At 44.5% G+C, this 24,397-nt stretch overlaps 1 protein-coding gene across 1 annotated transcript; it reads right to left on the bottom strand.

The window, feature by feature from the left end:
* Nucleotides 1-2,958: 2,958 nt before the first annotated feature.
* Nucleotides 2,959-23,329, bottom strand: EIF3L (eukaryotic translation initiation factor 3 subunit L). The gene is made up of 13 exons (XM_052639571.1): nucleotides 23,211-23,329; nucleotides 21,032-21,080; nucleotides 20,136-20,346; nucleotides 18,852-18,931; nucleotides 16,670-16,731; nucleotides 15,473-15,542; nucleotides 15,202-15,275; nucleotides 12,504-12,675; nucleotides 10,848-11,002; nucleotides 9,953-10,123; nucleotides 8,380-8,877; nucleotides 4,068-4,148; nucleotides 2,959-3,175 (listed from the first exon to the last, which is right to left on the bottom strand). The coding sequence occupies exons 1-13, from the start codon at nucleotides 23,241-23,243 to the stop codon at nucleotides 3,137-3,139; spliced, it is 1,695 nt and encodes a 564-aa protein (XP_052495531.1). The 5' UTR covers nucleotides 23,244-23,329; the 3' UTR covers nucleotides 2,959-3,136.
* Nucleotides 23,330-24,397: the final 1,068 nt, after the last annotated feature.

Here is a 24,397-nt window from a genome sequence, read left to right as displayed (position 1 = left end):
ATCTTTTCGGGGACCAGCATTCAGTAACTACCGAATGAACTACCAGCATTCATATCAATAGGAAGCAAGGACACAGAAGAGTTTATGAATTAAAAGTGTTGGGGGTGGGAAAAATAACAGCATCTCATTTAGTCCTGCTGCTGCTGCTGCTGCTGCTGCTGCTGCTAAGTCGCTTCAGTCGTGTCTGACTGTGTGTGACCCCATAGCTGGCAGCCCACCAGGCTCCGCTGTCCCTGGGATTCTCCAGGCAAGAACACTGGGGGTGGGGTGCCATTTCCTTGTCCACCTTTAGTCCTGACTCCCCATTAAAGCAAACTCTATCCTCATTTACTTCACTGGTGACTCGGATGGTAAAGTATCTGCCGGCAACGCAGGAGACAGGTTCAATCCCTGGGTCAGGAAAATCCCCTGGAGAAGGGAATGGCAACACACTCCAGGATTCTTGCCCGGAGAATCCATGGACAGAGGAGCCTGGTGGGCTACAACCCCAGGCCATGGGGGTGCAAAGAGTCAGACACAACTAAGCGATATCAAACAACATCCTCATTTACAAGCAAAGAACAGTGCGCAGTGATGAACTGACCTGAGAGCAGGAGCTTCCGCCCCAAGAGCCATACAGGTATCCACCCCAGGGTGACAGGCGACATCCCAGATAAGGAAGCCAGATGACCAGTTCCAGCCACGGCTGTCCCAACGCCAAGGCCATGGACCAGGCCCAGATCTGCCCAGCTGCAGACTCCAGGGATCCTCAAGTGGGCTGCACAGCAGTGAGAAACACGGCCAATCATCCTCATTTCATCTCTCAACAGAGAGCAGGCAGATCTCAATTTTCAGCTAAGTCTACCAGCCCAGAGGTTGCACAGTAAATTAGTGACACAATTCAGACTTGAATCCAGGTGTGATGCCTTCCAAACAGTGGCTCTTCCATGTTCTCTAGCCTCCTTATAACCAGAAAACTTAAAAGAAACCAGCCATGTACCAAGTGAGCACAAAGCCTAGCTTCAGAATTCACAACCACCTTGTCACTGGGTGGCAGGCAGGAGCCTCACCAGCCACCCCCTCCCAAGTTCCAGGAAATTGCTTTGGAGGGGATATATAGACCCTGTAGATCTTGACGGTATAGCTACTATTTAACCTCTTGCCAGCAGTCTTTTTGAAGGATGTGATGCTCTGTAATTAATTATTGTTGGTGGTGCTGGGTCTTCGTTGCTGCACAGGCTTTTCTCTGTTTTTGTTTTTTCTTTTTTTGCACAGGCTTTTCTCTAGCTGCAGTGAGTAGGGGCTGTTCTCCAGTTGCAATGCAAGGGCTTCTCACTGCAGTGGCCTCTCTCGTTGCGGAGCACAAGCTCTAGGTTGCTCAGGCTTCAGCAGTTGTGGTTCCCGGGCTCTAGAGCACAGGTTCAGTAGTTGTGGGGCACAGCCTTAGTTGCTCTGTGGCATGTGGGATCTTCCTGGACCAGGGATCAAACCCACATCTCGTGCACTGGCAGGCGGACTACCCCTGAGCCACCAGCAAAGCTCTTCTTGCTACCAGTCTTAGGGTAGGACTTTCTAAGATAAAAACACAAGTTTGGGAAATGAAAGACCAGTCTTCACTACCTACCATCTTTGACTTGGGCAAGCTACTTAATTAAGCCTCTTTCCTTGAGTTTCCCTGGTGGCTCAGACAGCAAAGAATTTGCCCACAGTGCAGGAGACCGGGGTTTGATCCCCGAGTTGGGAAGATTCCCTGGAGGGCATGGCAACCCGCCAGTATTCTTGCCTGGAGAATCCCCATGGACAAAGGAGCCTCATCAGTAAGTTCAGGATTCCACATCTTTGGAGTGAGATAATGCATAAATGGTGTGCAGACCATTCTGAGGGCTTACCTCTGAATACAAGATTTCTACAGATCCAGGAACACTTGATCTTTGTTGTGTAGGTTAGGTGAGCTACCTGAGACAACTTCAATGAAGCTTTCACAGATCTATATGATCTGTGCTTTAACTGTTAGAAAAGATAAGATTAGAAATCAGCTCTGATAATAGTGTAGGCTGCTAGGTTTTGAGGTGAAGATGCCATCTCAAAGAAGTCTCTAGGATGGCAGATCCCATATGGTCGTTTATAGGAGGGATGGGAAAGAATGTGAAAAGCAGATACAGCTTCGTAGTGACTGGCTGTGATGGTTCTGGCAGACAAGCAGTAGTTTCAAACTCACTGCGGGTGGGAGAAGCTGCCTATTGCATAAGTTTGTTGTTGTTTTTTAACATAAATTTTCAGTGTGAAGAATCACAAGACCTTAGCAGCATAACACAGTAGAATTTGGAGCCATCTTATAGAAAAAGCCAAACAAACTTTTTGCTCAACCCAATATAACTGATGACCTTGATTAAGTCACTTAACTCCCCAGGTCTGTTTCAACAAAATGGGGCCCCTACTACCAAACGCGAGCTGTACAGTACAGGAAGTGTACCTGGACTCCTCAGCACAGTCCTGGCAGTAGGTGTTCAGTGAAGAAGCGAAGTGAAGTAGCTCAGTCGTGTCCGACTCTTTACGACCCCGTGGACTGTAGCCTACCAGGCTCCTTCCTCCATGGGATTCTCCAGGCAAGAATACTGGAGTGGGTTGCCATTTCCTTCTCCAGGGGATCTTCCCGACCCAGGGATCGAACTGGGGTCTCCTGCATTGCGGGCAGACGCTTTACCCTCTGAGCCACCAGACACCCAGCACTTGCACAAACATGCATGCAAATTTCGGCAGGGCATTAATGCTCACAGGATTCCTCACAGGAGATGCAGCTAAGACACTAAATATGAAACTGTCCTGGATACTGTATAATGCTTTAGGAATACAGGAATTAAGTAGTTCAATTTAAACATCAATAACTAATGCATCAGGAAATAGTATCTCATGACACATGGGAAACCACATATAGTATTCTTGTTCACAGACGCTCCCCAACAAGACGACAAATCTGACTCCAAAGAAGATCCTTTATTAAGAACGACTTAAAACACTTCAGTCCTTGATTCAAAAAACTTCAACTCAGGTGACTGGCCAATGGCTGAGCTGGGTAAAGGCTTCATGGTGGCAGAACACGCCCTACAATGACATCAAGATAAGCCCCTACTCTGAGTAGTGTCAAGTGTGAATATACTCAGGGTCTCTGTCCCATCTTTTTCAGGGTTCGGTTAAGCTGGAAGGGAAGGAAAAGCAAAGTCAGATATTGGCTTTTTCCCCAAACCTTTTCCTACGGTGTGCATGATCACGAGGCCACACCCCCGAGCCACCCCTCTGATGCAGACACGTCACAGCGTCTACTATCACGGCATCACTACTAACACGGCATCACTACTAACACAGCATCACTACTAACACAGCGTCTACCATCACAGTGTTGGGGCCTCCACCCGACATTCTCATAGTGCCACACAGTTCATGCAGCTTGTTCTATCTGCCTTTCACACTGGACACACACCTTATACTGCTCTAATCATTTTAGAGATAGGAAAGGGCCTCAGGGTGGCTAGCTTGCCAGGACTGTGTTACTGTCCTGCAGGAGTCGTCCGGTAGCATGGCCCACAGCGCAGCAGTGACCTCTGCTGGAGGACGCAAAGCACCAGGACGCTGTGGCTCCAGCTATGGGCACAAAGAGTGACCCGCAGGCCTCTCTGAAGGCAGGGCGTGGAATGCACCAAGTCTGTCAAAACAGAGCTTCAAGGTATCTGCCTGCAAAGACTGGCCAGACCTGTCTAAGCTGAAGAGTAACCAACCGCCAGATGGGGAGGGACGGGTAAGAGCAGGCAGTGAATCCACCCATATTAGGAAATAACAGGGAGGGAAGCGAGAGCCGGCCACCCGCAGAGAGAGATCTTGGGAAGAGATGCTCCAAAGGAGGCTGATGCAGCAACTCCGACAGGCCCAGCCCCACCCCCCGGACCCCAGGGAGCCAGCCAGTCTAGCTCAGAAACTTCAAAGGCCAATTTCAGGCTTTCTTGAAAACAGAAATGAGAAATAAAACACTTAAAAGCTCCCCACTCCATTCCCAACTCCTGTCTCCAGCCCCCACACCACTCCACACCTCTCACCTCTTCAAATTTGTGAATCTGCCGAATGAAGAAATCCCCATAGCGCCGGGCGACCTTGGTGTCTGCGATGTGGATCATGTCCTGTGGGAAAAGCAACCACAGAGAAGCAGTGAGGAGGAGTCACTGACGGACTCTGCAGATACCAGTGGTGCTAAGTGCCAGATAAACCCCTATCTATGGGGGAGCATTAACAGCTAGGCGCTGCTCTTTGTAGATGCTGAGTTTTACTTCACGTTAACTCATTTATTTTCTCGTCTTTTTAATGAACATGAATCTGTTGGCAATAGTAACATTTAAAACATACCATTTTATTCTCATATACTGTTTATAAGTTCCAAATTAGTTTAGATTTTAAATGATTTTTTAGCTCAAAATATTTTGTTGAGCACTGTTTATCTATAAATTTCTACATAATCTAATTTAGGACCCAAGAACTTCCTGAATCTCTTGATTTTTTTCAAGTCAAGAATGAAAAAAAAAAAAAAAATGAACTTGCTAACTCTTGGAAGAAGACAATCCAGAGATGGCTGGGATTAGTTCGTCTGCTCACTAAAAGGAATGTAGCAGGTAACTGATATGGCCCAAGAGTGTCAGGCATTGGGAATAAATTCAAACAGAATTTTAGGTAGCTGATGCAACACTGCAGGGGGCAGGCGGTTTTGATTTTTAAAAACATGACTTGGGAACTAAGATCCATCAAGCTGCATGACAAAAAGCACAAACAAAAAAAACCCCCAAAATTTCCCACCACCACCACCAACAAAAAACAAAACCCACACAACTTAAAACTTTCACTACTGACACATCTCTACTTTTGGTGCTTCTGTTCATGGCAGGGATAGCCAAGAACTGAACACCAATCCTCCCAAAAGCCATGAAGTCTAAAATGAGAGGATGGTACATAAACCCAAGAGAACAGGTTCACAAAAATTCATAGCAGTGTTACCCATAATGACCAAAATGTGAAAACAGCTCAACTGTCCACCAACTAATGAATGGATAACCAAAGTGTGGTGTGTCCAAAATGTGAGATGCTATTCAGCCATAAATAGGAATAAAGCACTGATACCTGCTACAACCTGGATGAAATTTGAAAAGACGCTCAATAAAAGAAGTTAAACACAAAAATCCACACATTTCATGATTCTAGTTTTCAGACAATATTATGAAGAGACCAATCCAGAGGCAGAAAGAAAGCAAATTACTGATCTGCCAGAGGCTGTGGGGGCAGGGGAACTGGGAATGCTGCTAATGGACAGGGATTCCTTTTCGGGATGTCAGAAATGTTGTGGAATTAGAGCAAAGATGGCTGCCCAACATGGTGAATATACTAATTAATCATGGAATTTTACCCAGTAAAGTTTGTTATTAATTTTAGCTTTAAAAACTGCCAGCAAAAAGTAATGTTTAGAACAACACATTTTCTTCCCTTTTTCACCCCTCAAGCCCCGCCTCAGCTGTGCTAAGCTGATTTTCTGCCTTTTATAAGGGTATCACAATATCCACAAAGGTGAATGGGTCAAATGACATATTAGTTTTCTGAACATGATTACTTTTTTAATCTGATAGTTTCAAAGTAAGTTTTGTGTTGATTGGTTATTTTTGTTGGAACATGGGTCTAAGAGTTAATTTTAAAAAGCAGTTGTTATATTCACAGATATAGAAAACAAACTTGTGGTTGCCAAGGAAGAGGGGGGTATGGGAGGGGTGGATGGGGAGTTTGGAATTAGCAGAAGTAAACTATTATATCCAGGATGGATAAACAAGGTCCTACTGGGCAGCACAGGGAACTATATTCAACACTCCGCAATAAACTATAATGGAAAAGAATATGAACAACAATATATACATATGCGTAACTGAATCACGCTGCTGTACAGCACAGATTAACAAAACATCACAACACTGGAAATCAACTATACTTAAATACATTATACTTTCTGAAAGCAACCAAAAATGTAGGATATTTTTTAAAAAACTGCCTCATAGCAGCAAAGAGCTGACAAGAGAATGAAGAATCATTTAAGAGAAAACAAACCATTCTGCGAGCAAAACACAGAAGCCCCTTCTGCACTGAGGGGATTTGCTAATCCTAGAAAACCTGGGCGGAAGACCATCCTTGTAATGCTGAGATCCTAAAGAGCTGCATCCTCAGCTACAGGTGATCCAGAAGTGAACTGCCATCCCACTCCTGACACCAAGCAAAGCCTGCCAAGGGTGGGGCAAGAAGCATAAAAGAGACTCCTCTGAGACATATTCTTCTGACAGTCTACCGCCTGGCCTCGTCACCCAGCTGCTCCCAGGAACCTCAGTCTGCTGAGTTCAGTCTATGGTGGTCCCAGACCAAGAATATTCCCAGGCACCTTGTGGAGGCAAAAACAAATTCCCTTCACAGGAACAGATGTTCATCCTTGGCTTCAAAGAATATTAACAAATATTTTTTCAAGGACAACGAATCATATGTAGTAAAAAAGAACAATAATAACCAAGCACATATGGAAACACTGCACCATTAGTCTTTTTTTTCTTTTTAAAAGAGAAAGCTAGAAACAGAACTGGAGAGAGAGATGAAAGAGATACAGGATGTTTTTAATCAAAAGTATCCAGAACAGAGGAGACAAAAAGATGGAAGAAAGGTTTAAGAGACACGAAGGATAGAGGTCTAACATAGATTAAAGAATTCCAGAAGGAGAATAGAACAGAAACAATACCTAAGACTTACTGGCTAAGAATATTCCAGAAGAGATGAAAGATACTGATCTACTAACTTTTAACAGATTCTTTAAGTCTTTATCAAGGTTCCAAACATGTCTGAATATAACGTTTTCTTGGGAGTTCCCTGGTGGCCTAGTGGTTAGGATTCTGGGTTTTCACTGTCATGACTCAGGTTCAATTCCTGGTTAGAGAACTGAGATACCGTGAGCCCAAAAAGAAAAGAGGAGGGGAAAAAAGAATGTTTCATTCATTTTTGAGTATTTGTACATGGTGCAAACAAACAGAGGAAAGGTGATATTTCATGCAAAGAACAATTTGAGAAGTCCAGCATATTTTAAGTCTGGAAAAACTCACTTAAAACAAAACAACTTAGGGAAAAAAAAAAAAACTCACAAGTACATTAAAATGTTCAGCTTGAAGGTAAACTCTAACAGGGAGGGACGACCCTGGTGTCCAGTGGTTAAGAATGTGCCTTGCAGGGCCGGGCACACAAGTTTGATTCCTGGTCTGGGAATTAAGATCCCGCAACCCGCACAGCAGCTGGGCCCACACACCACAACTACTGAGCCTGTGTGTTCCAGAGCGCCCCACACCACAGCTAGAAAGAGGCCACAACAAAAGATCCTACATGACGCAAGGAAGGTCCTATGGTCTGCAACTAAGACCTGCAGTAGCCAAATAAATTTATAAATATTAAAAACCAAACACTAACAATATTCCTCAAACTGCCTTTCGCTATGCACTATATTGCTTCTGCATCTTTCCAGAAATGACTCTTTGCATATACAAGCATATATATCATTAAAAAAAAAAAACCTTAAATGGACGATCGACAGCCACTCTATAAAATCACACCACCACCCAAATGTCCACCAGCAGAAGAATGGAAACGCTGCAGTCAGTAACTGCAGTAGATGTCAGACCACCACAGAACAGACATGACTGAACTACTGCTCCATATGACAACGCTGGATGGTGATTTCTCTCAAATATAATGTCGAGCCAAAGAAGTCAGCCAGAAAAGAGCACATCCTGCGTAATTCCCTTAAAAGAAGTTCAAAATCAGCTAGCACCAAGCTAGGGTGGTACAACTCGGGACAATGGCTTCCTAGCCGGTAAGGTACTTCCAACAGTCTACAAAGCATCATCCCCCTTTCTTCTCCCACCCCAGTCTCCTCTCTGGCACCGCACTGCTGCTGTCTGGGCTCGCTCTGGCCTCAGGGCTTTTGCTCTAATTGCTCCCTCTGCCTGGAATGCTCTTCCTCCAGGTATCTGCTTGCTAATTTCTGCACCTCCTTCAAGGCTCAGCTGCCAGTTCACTTTCCCAACAAAGTCTATCCTCATCATCTTATTTAATACTGCAACCTGTGGCTTCTACTACCACCAATCTGACTTACTCCACAGCCAAGTGGCAACATCTAAACTATTACATGGTTTGATCAATGATAATGTTTACCACCTACTTTTTAAACACTAGAATACCAGCACAAGGGCAAAAATCTTTGTTGATTTTGTTCAATATGTCCCAGATGCACAGAACAGTGAGCAGCATCCTGAGAACCTAGCCTGGCGGGGTGGGGCGGGGGGCCAGCCATACCTTATCAATGTAGAAGTCAACCTCGGAGGCTGACTGAAATTCTCCATCTAGGGCGGAGATACCACTGGTCCACACCAGGTTCTTCATTTTGTGTTTGAAGACAAGAAGCTGGATTCGGAACTCCTGCTCGGTGAGGTCCAGGAAGCCGGCCAGCTTGGCCACGGGCATGGTGGTGTAGAGCTTGAGGAAGCTGCGGATGGTCGAGAGCTGGGCCTGCTGCTGCACCTCGTCAGAAAACACCTTCAGCTGCTGCAGGAAGGGCTCCTTGTGGTAATTGGGGTGCACGTTGTCATAGTTGGGCACTACCGGCGACAGGAATTTGGGGCAGGAGTAGCTGAAAAGTTCCTCGTAGACCTGCGGGTCACCTTTCTGCATGCGCAGCATCTTGTCTCCGTATTTCTCACGCAGCTGGAGGTGAATGCTCTCGTCGATACGCATGGGGTACATGGTGAGGGCGATGGCCAGCAGCGCGTGCATCTGCTCATTCTGCTTGTTGATCTGGGGGTGGGGGGACAGACTGCTGCAGGGTCCCATGAAAAGGACCCTGTACCCTCCCAAACGCTCTCTGTTCAGACCTCCTGACTTCTCCCTTTGTCTTACACCCAGCAGCTGAGTTTCCCGATGTCTCTCCCAATCCTCCCTCTAGCTCCACCGAACTTCTGGTCTGGTTCCAGGTCCTCCCTGTCTCCTGGATTCTTTACTGGTACCCCCATCTCTGTCTCACAGTCCACCCTATGTACCAAGGCAGGTCAATCCTACACCAATTACGATCAAGTCATCTAGAAATATCTTTTTTTGAAAAATATTTTAATTGTTTCTTATAATATCTAGAAATCTTTGATGGTACTTAACGCCTGTAAAATACAGATTAAATACTTCAGCTGACTAGTAAAGGTTATCGCAAAATCTAACACCCCGGTCTGGTTCTTCTTCTGCCTTTCAGTCCAGCTGGTTTACTGTGCTGCTACATGGTCACACTTCCAAGTCTCAACACCGCTGCTTTATTTAGAAACCTCCCCCCCATTCTGGCTTCCCAGGTGGCTCAGCGTCAAGAATCTGCCTGCCGACGTGGGTTTGATCCCTGGATCGGGAAGATCCTCTGGAGAAGGAAATGGCACCCTACTCCAGTACTCTTGCCTGGAAAATCCCACGGACAGAGGAGCCTGGCAGGCTACAGTCCATGGGGTTGCAAAGAGTCGGCCATGACTGAGTGGCTGAGCACACACACCTGTGTTTCAATCACTCACTTCATCATTCCAATCCTAGGCCTATTTTGGATCCATCGTCCTCCAAGCAAACGGCTCGAGTGCAGTACCCATATCTAACTGATTTTAAGTACCCACAGCCCAGTGAACACCCTAGATACTGCTGGGGGATAAAAGTAAAAGAAAAGATACTACTGTCCTGATCATCAAGGTGTTAAGGATCCAAAGTAATGTGTGTAACAAAAGAAACTCAGCATAGGCTAGCCATTAAGAAATCATCCTATTGAAAAAGCAGGCAAAATAGCAAAATTTTGGTTTACCCAAAAACTGTTGGCACTGGTGTGTCAGCTAGTCAGAGGCCTCCTTACCATCTCATATTTGTATGTTGTCCTCTGGAACATGCTCTTGGTCCTCTGGATGTAGAGGAGGATGTTGGCAAAGACCCGGATGGCATCCTGGTAGCGACGCATCATCAAATATGCAAAACCGACATAATAGTATGTGGTAACCTGGCACTCGGGCACGCGGGAATACATGCTCTGTGGAAGGAGGCAGAAGCAGCATCCATGAGTCTAAGACCAACTCACCCCAGCTAGGATATAAAAATCAGCAGGGCCTACTGTTAACCAAAGCAAAAGCATCAGGCGATCCCTGCAGAGTCCCTGAACTACTCAGAGGAAGCCCTGGCTCTGGAGTTGGAGGCTCCGAGTAGATGGTACCACTAACTGATTATGTGACCTGAAGACTCCATTTCCTTGGCTGTAAGAGAAAAAGACTGGACCAGGTGACCCTAAAATTTCTTTCAACTCTGAAATCCTCTACACCTCACTTGTACATTCTTTCTTGCTTTTCCAAATAAGCCTTATAAAGGAACAGACTGATAAAATACATACATCAAACAAAAAACGTATCATGTTTCTATGGAGAGGCAAACAACCGCTGCTAACATACCTTATCTCTCCCACCTCAGAACTTTTTAAGTATTTTGTTAATTCTTTGGTGAAAGCTGAAAGGCAAAAATCTGCCTAATCATTCTGATTTGAAAATAGTATCAATAGGAGTGGTGAATATCCGAGGCGTTATTAAGCATCAAAGAGAAAACCACCCTGTCCAGATTCAGGTTTTCCCTGCAGTAGTTTTCCAATTCTTGTCTCCATGTTCCCTGGGGAGGATTCCTCATGTTTTCTCCTTGAAATCTGTCCTAATAGATCAGATGTTCTCTTAAGGCCCTGCAAATGTGGGCCAGAGGGAACAGGGAGTTACCTTCTTGTTCAGTTCGATGTTCTCTAGCACTTTGATGGCCTGGTAGTAATCCCCCAACAGCGAGTGCAGTCGCAGGAGGCCCACCAGGCTGAAGTAGCCGAGCATCTTGTAGAGGGAATGCCGTCCGTACTCCCCGGCCACACTCTCTGGGTCGCCTGAGGGACAGACAGACAGTGTACACTTCAGGGGAGGCTGGGAACGAGGGCAGGCCTGAACCTTCAACGTCACTCAGTGAACTCTTAACCTACTGCCAGTCTCCAAAGCTTTCTGCAAAAGGAAATAACTCTGCCTTTGAATGAACAGGAAGAAGCAGCACGCCTGCTGTGCTAATCTTACATTCACCAGTTATGTCACCTGGTAGGGGGGGCAGTCCCCTCACACACCTGAGAACACAAAAGGACCCCTCTCATCAATAAGAGCTCCTCACTAAGGCCCCTCCTTTCAGGATGTCCACGAGATCAAAGCTATCTTCCTAATAACACTAAGATACCACATGCCTTTCTCACTGAGCTGACATTTGCACTGATGGGGCAGAAACAATGTGGGTAAAACCACTGACAACTTAGCATCAATCAGACAGTGGCACCGAACTCTACTATCATCAGTATTCTTTACCACCGCTCACCTGCAATGAAAGAACCAGCCACTCTTTTTTCACAAAACCCTATTGTTACTTAAAAGAATAACTGATATACAAACTATGACTATTCAGACATGGGTGTGCAGCAGACATTTTCTCAAAAATGAGTGCAGTGAACTTGTTAAGACACCAATGTCTGTTAAGTATCAATGAACAGATTTATCAACTTTTAAGTAAAGATTAGAATTTCATAAAACTTCTATCTGCTACTATGAAAAACAGCTTCCCAAAATAAGGACTTATCTGATGAGGTTGATGGTCAAAGTAACAGATATGGTTTCAAAAAACTATATAACAAAATGTGTCAACTTTCAGAAAATCTTGCTAGCTCATTTTACAAAATCATGCATGGATAAAAAAATTCACTCAGGCTGCAGGAGAGACTAGTAAACCTTAACATGACAAAGTAAAAGTTTACAGATAAGGTTTCAGATTCCACACTGCAACTAACCTATAGAAACTACCATGCTCAAGTTCTGGTGTAGAATCAAAGAGCTGGGCTATGCGAAAAGGCTGTTAAACAAAGTTTCTCTTCCCTGTCCCAATTAAATATCTGTGTGAGGCCAGAGTCCCCTCAGATACATCAACCAGAGCAGTGTCTTGCCACACACTGAGGGAAGAGGCAGAAGACTCCTCCAGCACTCTTCCCCAAAGCCACATTTAAAGAGATTTGCAAAACCACCACTCCTCTCACTGTAACAAAATGCTTATAGAGATAAACTTTGGGATTCTTAATCTTTTAGAGTGTCAAGTGGTCCTCACACCAAAATGTTTGAGAAGTGCTTATCTAAACAAAGGCCCTGGAGAGGCAGCAGCAGAAGTGTTTACAAACGCAGCTCTTAGGAAGTACTGGTTCATTCTGTCAGCCAACAGATGGCCAAGGCCAGCAGCCTCCAAATCAGCACTCAGCTCCTATTCGCCCCCAGACACCAGAGGAACAGCCCATCACCCGAGAGACGGCGGCTCCTCCTACCCATGCCACAATGCCCGAGGAACCGACAGCAGGCAGCGCTCACCTCCGCTCGTGTACACCTCCAGCTGCCGGTTAATGTTGGACTTGTCCACTAGGGAGTGAAGGACATTGAGGACGCTGTGGACATTCCAGATTTTGGGATTGGAGCGAAGGAAGTCGATCTCTTCCTCTGACTTCTTGGCGGTCTTACAGCGGTACTGACTGAACGACTGAAACTGTTGAGGAAGAGGGAGAGATGTAGCAGGGGCATCAAACCCAGAGGGACAGCACAGCGCTCCTGCCACCACTTCTTCCGCGACAGCAATCTGCGCGCTCACTGCTAGCTCTGTGAAAGCCATCTGTGATTAAGCTGTGAATTTTGTTCGTTACTATATTACTTATTCCACAGTGAAGTAAATATCTCTAAAATGACAAGTAGTGGGAAAAAGAAAACATTCAATTTGGAGTCAAACAGTCTAGTCACTCAATGTTTCTGGACATCACAGTGCTGGCCGCTAGAAGTTAAGTTCTAGATGACCTAAGATCACTCTTCAACTTCAAAACATCATCTTCCTCTAAGAAGGCAGGAGAAAACGTTTCTAAATTAACAATAAACAAAGAATAGTATCCAGAATGTAGAAGGAATTCTCATTAAGCCAAAAAGAGGAAGATTATCCAACAGAAAAACAGGTAAAGAATACTGATAATTACTTTGAACAGGCTTGGTCAGTTAGTAGAGAAAATGCTCAATCTTTTCAGAGAAACATAAATTAAAATGATTACCATTTCTTTCCTATCAAATTGACAAAAATTAGACCGATAACATCCAATACAGAAATCTTGCTTTCTAATGCTGACAGTAGTAGTATAATTTGACACAGCCTTTTGAGGGTAGTAATTACTATTTATTAAAATTCGAAGTAACAAAAATATTTTATTTCTTGATTGTGGTTGTGTATATATTCGTCAGATCTCAACTATATTCTTAAAATTGGTATATTTTATTGCGTGCAATTTATGACTCTATAAACCTGATTTAAAACAATTTAAGAAGCAAATATCCTTCAGCCAACAACTCTACTTCCAGTCATCTCCAGAAACCGACTTTTGTGTAGCACATAGATCAGAAGAGTGGTACATCACATGGATGGCACAAAAAAATACGGCAGGCCTTTATATGCTGACTGTCTTTGCAGATCCTAATTGATATCTCTGCAAAGGCAAGACAGGAAGACACTTTCACTTAATCTGCAGTTAAAAAAAAGTCAGTAATAACAAATTCATATATTACTATATCAACACAAATAAATGAAAGTTGTGGGGAATAAAGAGAAAAAAAGAAAACACTTCTTTTTAAAAGGAACAAGTGGTGGGGAGGAGCCACTCACCCCATGAGGTATACAGCTGGCATTTCTTAAGCGGCTTAACAGCACTCTCACTTCTCACAAAGACTGGCTGGAGGAATCATACCTAGCCCATAGTGGGAGGCTTTGTTAGAAGTGAGAGCACTTAAACCCGTTAACAGAGCACCACTTAAGCCTAGGGAATTAGGATTATCTTTAGTCGGATGAAGAACCTTAGCACAGACTCTGACTTGCTGTGAGCCAACAGGATGGCCAACCTTCTAAAATTATGCCAAGTAACAAGCCAAGGGACGAACTTCCCTTGTGGTCCAATGGCTAAGATTCCATGCTCCCAAAGCAGGGGACCTGGATTTGATCCTTGGTCAGAGAACTAGATCCCACATGCCTCAACTAAGAGTTTGCATGCCACAGTGAAGATCCCATGAACTGCAACTAACAGCAGGTAAAGCCAAATAAATAAATTACAAACAACAACAACAAAACAAGACAAGGAGCCAGAGAAGGCGAATAAGGCCGGTGTGCTCTGTGGCCCTCACTGGCCACAGGCACCGAAGCCTGTCTTGAGCAAGAAGCCTCTTTCTCACCGGGCCCTAGGAAGGTCTCCTCAGCTCTCCGATCACAACGTGTCAGCACTTTGTATTTAGAGTCTCTTTGATCCATGGAGTTCAAATAAGAGCTTTATTAACAAACCGATTTTTCCTGAAATACCCAGTAAGAGCTATGTTATCTCAGTAAACCACAAGAAAAAAATTTTTCCCCAAGTTCTACTTCCTTTTTTTAGTAATAGTACTCTTAGGTAATATTTCCCCTTTGGTAAAAATGTCCTGTTTTACTCTAATCCAGAATATACTCACATCACCAACACCACAATCAAGATATAAAAACTTCCTGATCCATAGGTGATCCAAGTGAGGCTCAGAAAGCTGAAAAAACATGTCACTACTACAGAGCCACCAGCTGGCCACACCCCACAAGACCCCACTTCTAGCTGACTCCAAAGCCTAGGAAACCTGTATTCTTCCTATCAGACAGACCACCTCTCAAGGTCAGGCAAGAAAGTGTTAGAAGTCTGGAGCTCAACTCTCCTGACTTCCAAGTTCAGAATGGAGCTCTCAGACCTCACTGAATTCTTCAGAAAACCAGGACAAAGAATTCAGTGTGACAGGGTTATTTCTCACTATGCTGGGATGGTTTTATATTATGTATCTTTTTCTGTGTGTGTGTGTAGCAGAGTTTTATTAAAGTGAAAAAGGACAGAAAAAGCTTCTGACACAGACATCAGAAGGGGGACGGAGAGTGCCCCTATATCTTTTTAATAACACAAACAACTGTTAACAGCTGTTCTTTGTTTGGACAAGTTATTGAACATTTCAAATTAAGCCAAGGCTGACGAGCTACCTGGTAGATGAACTCATCGATAATGTCCCAGAGCCACTGGTTGGGAAGTTCAAGGGGAGCAGGACCATCAGCATCTGTGCAGAAGACCACAGAAAAGTCAGACTCAAGTCAATGACTATGCCCATTCAGCAAGGTTGCAGAACACAATTTTTAATTTCTCTCTTAAAAGGACCATGAATCTCAAGACCTCCCCTTTTCCCACCTGCATGTTAAAATCCTGTTAAAAAGAGATGAAGACAAATATTAGGTTTCATCATAACCTCAGACTCACTAAGAATGTAGTTGAAGAGATTGCAGTAGTTGTAATACGATTCAAACCTCTGCTCCAAGGAGGGTCCTCCCTGTAAAGAAAGCAGAAGACAGAAGCACACATTTAACCTGATGGACTCCACTCACGGCCTGCCACTGACAGTAAGACAAATACAGCTGACCTTTGAAAACACGCGGGTCAGGGGTGCCAACCCTCCGGTCAAACACCTATGTATAACAGAGTCGGCCCTCCATACACTTGGTTTTTCCATTATCTGCAAAGTCAACTCTGTAGTATATTTACTGAAAATATCTGCATGTAAGTGGACCCATACAGTTCCAACTTGTGTTGTTCAAGGGTCAAACATACATGAGAACTGTGTCTGCTCCCCCCTTCTCAGCATCTAAAGAGCACTCCAGTGATAGGGAAGACAGTAAGTGCTACAGCAGTTCAAAGCGATCCCGAGTATCTGACCCTAAGGGTCAAATTTTATGCCAAAAACCTTAACTGACCTTTAGACACCAGGCAGGCACATCTGGCAAGCAGAGGAGCAAGGGGAAGGTGCTTCAGGAAAAACAAGACTAACAGAGGCAAAGAGATAAAACTGTGTATGGTGCTTGAGGGCTGGGGAGTAAGGCAGACAATGCTACACTGGGCTTCAATGGGCCAGAAATGCAGAGGTCTTTTAGGGCCAAACAAGAATTATGCCAGGGGTTCAGCAAATCCACCATCACCTGTTTCGGTAAATAAAAAGCTCAACTGGAACACGGCTATGCACACTCACTGTGCATGGCTACTACAGAGGTGAACAGATTCTGAATGAGGCCCAGAATACTTACTAACTGCTTCTGTACACAGAAGGCTGCTGACCCCTGAGCTAGACTTCACACTGTTGGTAAATGAGAACCACTGGAGATGTCTGAGCAGGGGAACAACATGACGAACGGTGTATTTTTGATGGACTGGAAAGAACACTGCCTTGGAGTCTCAGTCCCACACTTACTAACCATGGGGTCTGACAAGGTATTTAATCTCTCTGAAAAATGAGATTATGAAGGTAAAGTGCCTAATACAGTAAACGCTCTTTCAGTGAAACCACCGCCTGCCCGAGCCCAGTCAAGGAAACTATTAGAGGTGGAGAAATTAAACTAGCAATTGCGTTCCAGGGACAAAAATGGCATAGAGTTTAAAAACTGCCAGCAACATTTAGATACTCACACTAACTTTAGCATATATGTGCCTGTAGTATAATTCTTTGTACAAAATCAGGAAGACAGCATCTGAAAGAGATGGCAGAGGGGTGCTTTAGGAGTCCACCGAACAACTAGTCAGTTTTACCCTTGGTGGGAAGTAACAGGGTAAATATGATTTCAGAGATTAAACAACATCAAACGTCCAATACTTATACTCCAAGAATACATGCAACAAGAAAATTCATTTCCCATTTTACTCTTGCAAATTCATCTTAACCTCATTCAGGCCCATATCCCTTCACCGTTTAGTTATTACTGCCATCCAGCTGCTTAACCAGGACATAATAATAGCTCCAAGGAAGATAACATGACATTTAACTATTGAAATTGCACATGCAAGGGGATCTTTGACTCAGACATCCTATTTTAAGGAATTTATCCTGTTGATATGATGCAACCTGAAAAAGAAAGATGTGGGGAAGCTCTTCAGATACTGATGCTGTGCAGAGTTCACATACAGGTCTGAGACTATTATCCTTAGGCCTGCTAGTAAAGCTGCTCCTTGACCAGCACCTGGGAACCCAGGTTTCAGAAGGGTTCCCACCAACCTGATAAGATTGGTGTCCTTAAACTGTTTGTGCAAACAACATGTTTTATACTGAATATCTGCTTTCCTTCTGGGAGTCTGGAATTTCAGTACATGTTGTGTTTGTAATGAGCTGCTATGGTAGACAACTATGGTCACACATGGTATCACAACTCCTTGTTCAAGGAATGAAGTACAATCCATGTGACTCCACTGGAGAGGACTGTTAAAATCTCAAACTGAGATTCTCTCAAACTGATACTCAGATACGACACAATCTCTATCAAAATACAAGCTGATCCCAAAACTGTAAAGCTAATCCTAAAATTAATATGGAAATTCAAGGGACACAGAAGACCCAAAGCAATTTTGAAAAACAACAAAGTTGGAGGACTTATACTTCCCAATTTCAAAACTGTCCAAAGCCACAGCCACAGTGTGGTTGGCATAGTCATAAAAGATCCATGGAGTCAAGTTGAGAGTCCAGAAATAAACCTCTACATTTACATGAGTACTAATTTCCAAAAAGGGTGTCAAGACAATTTAATGGGAAAAAAAGTCTTTCCAAAAACTGGTACTGGAAAAACTGGGTATCCACATGCAAAAGAATGAGGTTGACTCTTCCTACTTTCAGTTCAGTTCAGTTCAGTCGCTCAGTCATGTCCAACTCTGCGACCCCATGAATCGCAGCACGCCAGGCCTCCCTGTCCCTCACCAACTCCCAGAGTTCACTCAGACTCACGTCCATCGAGTCGTTGATGCCATCCAGTCATCTCATCCTCTGTCGTCTCCTTCTCCTCCTGCCCTCAATCCCTCTCAGCATCAGAGTCTTTCCCAATAAGTCATCTCTTTGCATGAGGTGGCCAAAGTACTGGAGCTTCAGCTTTAGCATCAGTCCTTCCAAAGAACACCTAGGACTGATCTCCTTCAGAATGGACTGGTTGGATCTCCTTGAAGTCCAAGGGACTCTCAAGAGTCTTCTCCAACACCATAGTTCAAAAGCATCCATTCTTCGGCGCTCAGCTTTCTTCACAGTCCAACTCTCACATCCATACATGACCACAGGAAAAACCATAGCCTTGACTAGACGGACCTTTGTTGACAAAGTAATGGCTCTGCTTTTGAATATGCTATCTAGGTTGGTCATAACTTTTCTTTCAAGGAATAAGCGTCTTTTAATTTCGTGGCTGCAATCACCATCTGCAGTGATTTTGGAGCCCCCAAAAATAAAGTCTGACACTGTTCCCACTGTTTCCCCATCTATTTCCCATGAAGTGATGGGACCAGATGCCATGATCTTTCTAATTTACACCATATGTAAAAGACTCCATCAGAAAGTGAAATGTGAGGTGGTCAGAAAGCCCACTCTGGAGCAACTGTAATGACCCCAAAAATTACACAGGGAAAAAGAAATCAGTCAAGACAAAAATCTCACTTTCAGCATTCACCACATATGAAAAATCTGTCCTCTTTTCATTTATTCAGCTTTTATTCAACAAGTTACATCTACTATGCACCAAACCCTGGGGAAATACAATGAAGAACAAAACACATACAGACCATTCTGAACTTTGTAATGACTTCCAGTCATAGGATCCCATCCAGCACCCAGGACACCTACCGTTGCCAACCTGTGGAGCAATCGTTTCAGCCTCAGGCCAAGGTGTATTCTTGAAGAATCTTTCAGTCAACTTGGTCCAGCTGAAAACCAAACAGAAATACTCCATAAGTCCACAACAGGAAGGATCTGTTTTAGAAATCTGTCACATTTTATGGATAAGTACCCAAGCTCAGTAAAGGGAAGAAGTCACAGAATCAGAGCCAGGGCCAGAGCCTCCAACTCTGTAACTTTCCTCAACCCAACTTTGCACCCCAACCTTTCGTAATACAGAGAAACGTTTCTTTTACATCAATTAGGCAACCACCAAGCTCTTCAAGATCATCTCCTGCCCTTGTATCATGAACTCTGGAGTTGTATTTCCCTGCTTACTGTTCCCTGACTTGAGAACTACCTTTCAGACACCCCTACACACCTCCCTCAGCTTCCCCTCTTTCCACTTCCGAGAGTGCTCTTCTTCAAACATGGTAGGAACGGTATTTGTTGTAGTTTGATGCCGCAACAGCCCTAGAGCATCCAACCCAAACACTGATGCCCAAGATGCTTCACGACCCTACGTCCTCCTGAAGTCTTCTCTGAGTATCCAGCCCTGACTGACCTGTCTCACTTCTAAAGCCCTTTTACACAAGGGCAGTGCCCTCAAAACTAGGATGCAATCAGGAATTCCCTGGTGGTCCAGTGGTTATGACTTAGCACTTTCACTGCCATGGCCTGGGTTTGATCCCTGGTCAGGGAACTAAGACCGCACAAGTCACACGGCATGAATGAAGGGGGCAGGAGGACGACTAAGACACCAGGACTGAGAAGCAACCACGCTAGAGCTCTGTTCATCCTATTATGCACTGAGAAGTCGTACAGCACAACTGAGAAACTAGGCTCTGGTGACAGACCGTGCAGGTTCAAAACTCAGAACATCCACTATGTGACTTAATCCTTCTGTGCTTTGTTTACTCAACGATAAAATGAGGAAAACAATGGTACCTACTTCACAAGGTTGCTGTGAAGAGTACATGAGTAAATACAATAAAAGCACTCACGACACTGTCTAATTTATACTGATCATATATGTAATTACTATTATAATTAATACTGATGGTATTATTTTAGGCCTTGTATAAGTTCTGGATATAGAGCCCAATAAAATAATGTCTGCAGCCCCCAAAGAATCACAGAAAACCCTAGGGCACTCTCTTTACAGAATAATGATTAAATATCACCCCCTTCTACAGACTGCATTACTCAGCCAGTCTCACCCAGTAGGAGATCATTTCAGCCAATGGCCCATACCTGTTCTCATAGATGTCCTGAATCTCATATACCTTCTGGTCAATGACATCGCTGGAGACACGACTGGCCTGTAGCTCATACACCTTCTGGTCAATTAGGTCCGAGACAGTTTTGTGGAAGTACTGGATGAAGTTTTTGATCACTTCAGGGATCACTTGATAGGTCTGCTGTTCATACTGACGCTCATAAGCCAGATCCTGCTTTGGATCTCCTAGAGATCAGATATGATAAACACTTCAAATCCGTATGTATGACATAACAAGAGAGCAACGTCACTCGTGACACTATACTCATGTCTATAAAACTAGGTGTAATGCCTTTTTAAACACTCTCCATGTCACTCCCAATCCCCACTGGTCTCTTTCTTCACAACATTTTCCACTACTCATTTTATTATTAAAGTAATTTATTTGCTTACTGATTCCCCCACCAGAATCTAAAGTCTATGACAGCAAGAACCTTATCTGTCTTGTACCCAGGTCTACCCTCAGAACTTGGGATGGGTATCGGGAAGGGGGTGGAACTGTGGTTAAGAGGAAGTAAGTAGTAGGCACTATTTTTAAAATAACTAACCAACTGCCATTTTCTATCAATATGACAGTATAAGCAACTAAACTTTAATTTTTCACAACAAGATTTTTTTTTCAGGTAATAGTTTAAACAAGGAAAACCTCAGCCAGGACAACCATCCTTCCTTTGTAAGATTTTGAGGTGGACCATGAAAAAAGCCTAGTTTAATAGGCTCTGTACCACCCTTTGCCTGAGAGCTAATAACTGACTCCAAACCTGGATCATCAACACCTAGTTTTAAACAGGTGCCCATCAAGGCAGCTGTGAGACATTCAAAAAGGTGCCAATCCTCAGAAGCACCCAGCTAGCCAAACCCGTAGACTCACCTGTGTGCATATCATAGTCGCCGGGATAAGCATAGGGATCGTAAGCAGCCTATTAACAAAAGAGACATAGATAAACAGTCACCAGTCTGTGAATCCAACATGCTCGTTCTAGGTTCCTAAAGACACAAAGGCGAGTAAGACAGAAGCAGAAAATACTAAGAAGAGGTGGCAAGAATACAGAGAAGAACTATACAAAAAAGATCTTCGTGACCCAGATAACCACGATGGTGTGATCACCCACCTAGAGCAAGACATCTTAGAATACAAAGTCAAGTGGGCCTTAGGAAGCATCACTAGAAACAAAGCTAGTGGAGGTGATGGAATTCCAGTTGAGCTATTTCAAATCCTAAAAGATGATACTTTGAAAGTGCTGCACTCAATATGCCAGCAAGTTTGGAAAACTCAGCAGTGGCCACAGGACTGGAAAAGGTCAATCTTCATTCCAATCCCAAAGAAAGGCAATGCCGAAGAATGCTCAAACTACTGCACAATTGTACTCATCTCACACGCTAGCAAAGTAATGCTCAAAATTCTCCAAGCCAGGCTTCAACAGTATGTGAACCATGAAGATGTTCAAGCTAGATTTGGAAAAGGCAGAGAAACCAGAGATCAGATTGCCAACATCCACTGGATCATCAAAAAAGCAAGAGAATTCCAGAAAAACATCTACTGCTTTATTGACTACACCAAAGCCTTTGACTGCATGGATCACAACAAGCTGTGGAAAATTCTGAAAGAGATGGGAATACCAGACCACCTTACCTGTCTCCTGAGAAATCTGTATGCAGTCATGAAGCAACAGTTAGAACTGGACACGGAACAACAGACTGGTTCCAAATAGGAAAAGGAGCACATCAAGGCTGTATATTGTCACCTTGCTTATTAACTTTAATGTAGAGTACATGATGTGAAATGCCAGGCTGGATGAAGCACAAGCTGGAATCAAGATTGCCAGAAGAAATATCAATAATCTCAGATACGCAGATGACACCACCCTTATGACAGAAAGTGAAGAACTAAAGAGCCTCTTGATGAAAGAGGAGAATGGAAAAAACTGGCTTCAAATTCAACATTCAGAAAACAAAGATCATGGCCTCTAGTCCCATCACTTCATGGCGATTAGATGGGGAAAGGAAATATTGAGAGACATTTATTTTTTTGAGCTCGGAAATCACTGCAGATGGTGACTGCAGCCATGAAATTAAAAGACACTTTCTTCTTGGAAGAAAAGCTATGACCAACCTAGACAGCATATTAAAAAGCAGAGACATTACTTTCCCAACAAAGGTCCGTCTAGTTAAAGCTATGGTTTTTCCAGTAGTTATGTGTGGATATGAGTGTTGGACTATAAAGAAAGCTGAGCCCAGAAGAATTGATGCTTTCAAACTGTGTTGTTGGAGAAGACTCTTGAGAGTCCCTTGGACTTCAAGGAGGTCAAACCAGTCCATCCTAAAGGAAATCAGTCCTGAAAATTCATTGGAAGGACTGACGCTGAAGCTGCAATATTTTGGCCACCTGATGCGAAAAACTGACTCACTGGAAAAGATCCGGATGCTGGGAAAGATTGAAGACAGGAGAACGGGACGTCGGAGGATGAGACAGTTGGATGGCATCACGGACTCGAGGGACATGAGTTTGAACAAGCTCCGGCAACTAGTGATGGACAAGGAGGCCTAGCGTGCTGCAGTCCATGGGGTCGCAGAGTCGGACACGACTGAGCGACTGAACTGAACTGAAAAGACACAAAGACGAACAAGACGCAGTCCCTGCTCTGGAGCGACTCATGTGCCTCTGAGAAAAGGGAGAATAAACAGACAACACCTCGTTACGGCCGCAATAAGGAAGAGCACAGCACAAGAGGCTGTGGCAATCAGCGCGGTTCGACGGAACTGAGTCCAAATCATAAGAAAACAGAGTTCAGTTACAGAACCCTTTTATCTCCAGCCTCGGCCCCCGGGCTTGAAAACGAGAGGACGAGGGGACCGGACACACGAGCTGGGCGGCCGAGAGCCGGCCCATCTGGAGTCCGGAGCTGTGAGTGGCAGCAGCGTGAGTACGCGCACGCGGCGAGGCCGGCGGGGGCTCCCACAGAGGCGCAGACACCATTTCCCCTTCGGGGTCAGCTTCCCAAAAGCCCTGCCCCTGTGGCGGAGACCGACACACGTCAAGGACAAGTTACCTCAGACTCGTAATCATCAGCGGGGTACGACATGGCTGCGGCGGCCGCGAGCCCAGCCTGGAGAGAGCAGAAAAATCAGGCCTCGCCTCAGTCTGGGCGCCGGAAGTCTAACCTCCCTGGAGGCCGCCGGGAAACCGGAAGCTTTTGTGGGGCCGCCGGCAAGCTAAGGTAGCCATGTTGGGAAGGGCGCAAGTAAACACCATTAGTCTTCCTTCTTCAAATAGAGGCTCTACAAGGAAGGCGATTCTACAGTACTAGCAAAATTTTATAAATAATAACGTTAAGTATTTTAGGGTAATAAAGAATGGGCAAAGTAAGAGAAACCAGAAGTAATTCCCGTCAAAGGATGAGTGACCACGTCCTCGGCCGTCCTCTCGCGAGATGGGTTATTTGGCTATGGGGGCCTGAATATGGATTTAGGTGCTAGAGGTTTGCCTGAGGCGAAAAAAGGTCTTCAAATGTTCTTTTCTCCAAAGTCTAAACTTACCGAGTGTAAAAAATGGAGGTTTAGTCCAATGCAGTGGGAAGGTATTGAGAAAAGCCCCACCCCCAACTTCGGACATTAATGTTGGAGCAGGCAAAGATGAAGCCAGCTGTTGGGGGAGGAGGAAGTCCTAGGACCCACCCTCGCCTGCAGCGCAGCGGCTGTGAGGGGTGTTCACAACCTGGCGTTTGAATGAGTTCGAGTCCTGATGAAACCCTGGAGTTAGGGACAGGGTTATAAAACAAACCAACACAAACCGGTGTGTGGGTGAAGAACTTTAGTTTAGCCATTACTACCTCGCCCCAGCTCCTTGTGCCGTGTTCTTGCTTTGCGTCGTCGGTTACCGAAAGGTGATGCCATCATGGAACTAAGCTTAAGCTTAAGGGCCCGTCGAGTCCAGGGACTCTTCGTTGGCTTAAGGAGGGTACCCAGCACCGTGCTCACATATGGTTTTGAAAATTTTTTTAAGAGTAATGTTTTTATTGAAGTCGGTTAGAACCTGTCTCTATTCCCATCTATCCTCCCATCACATTTCTCTTGTGTCTAGTGGCGTTTGGGATTCAGCTAGAGGAAATCCAGTTGGGAACGTTTGAGCTTAATAGGATATGTTTATGTGATACTCTTTTGTGAATAGTTAGTGTTGACCCTCCGTGTGTAACGTACACCTACCACCCGCTGTGATCACTGCGGGTCCTCAATGAAA

The sequence above is a fragment of the Budorcas taxicolor genome, chromosome 5, assembly GCF_023091745.1.
Source record: "Budorcas taxicolor isolate Tak-1 chromosome 5, Takin1.1, whole genome shotgun sequence".
Classification (NCBI taxonomy): domain Eukaryota; kingdom Metazoa; phylum Chordata; class Mammalia; order Artiodactyla; family Bovidae; genus Budorcas; species Budorcas taxicolor.
The sequence above is the reverse complement of the archived record's forward strand: the minus strand, read 5'-3'. Positions and strand labels throughout refer to the sequence as shown.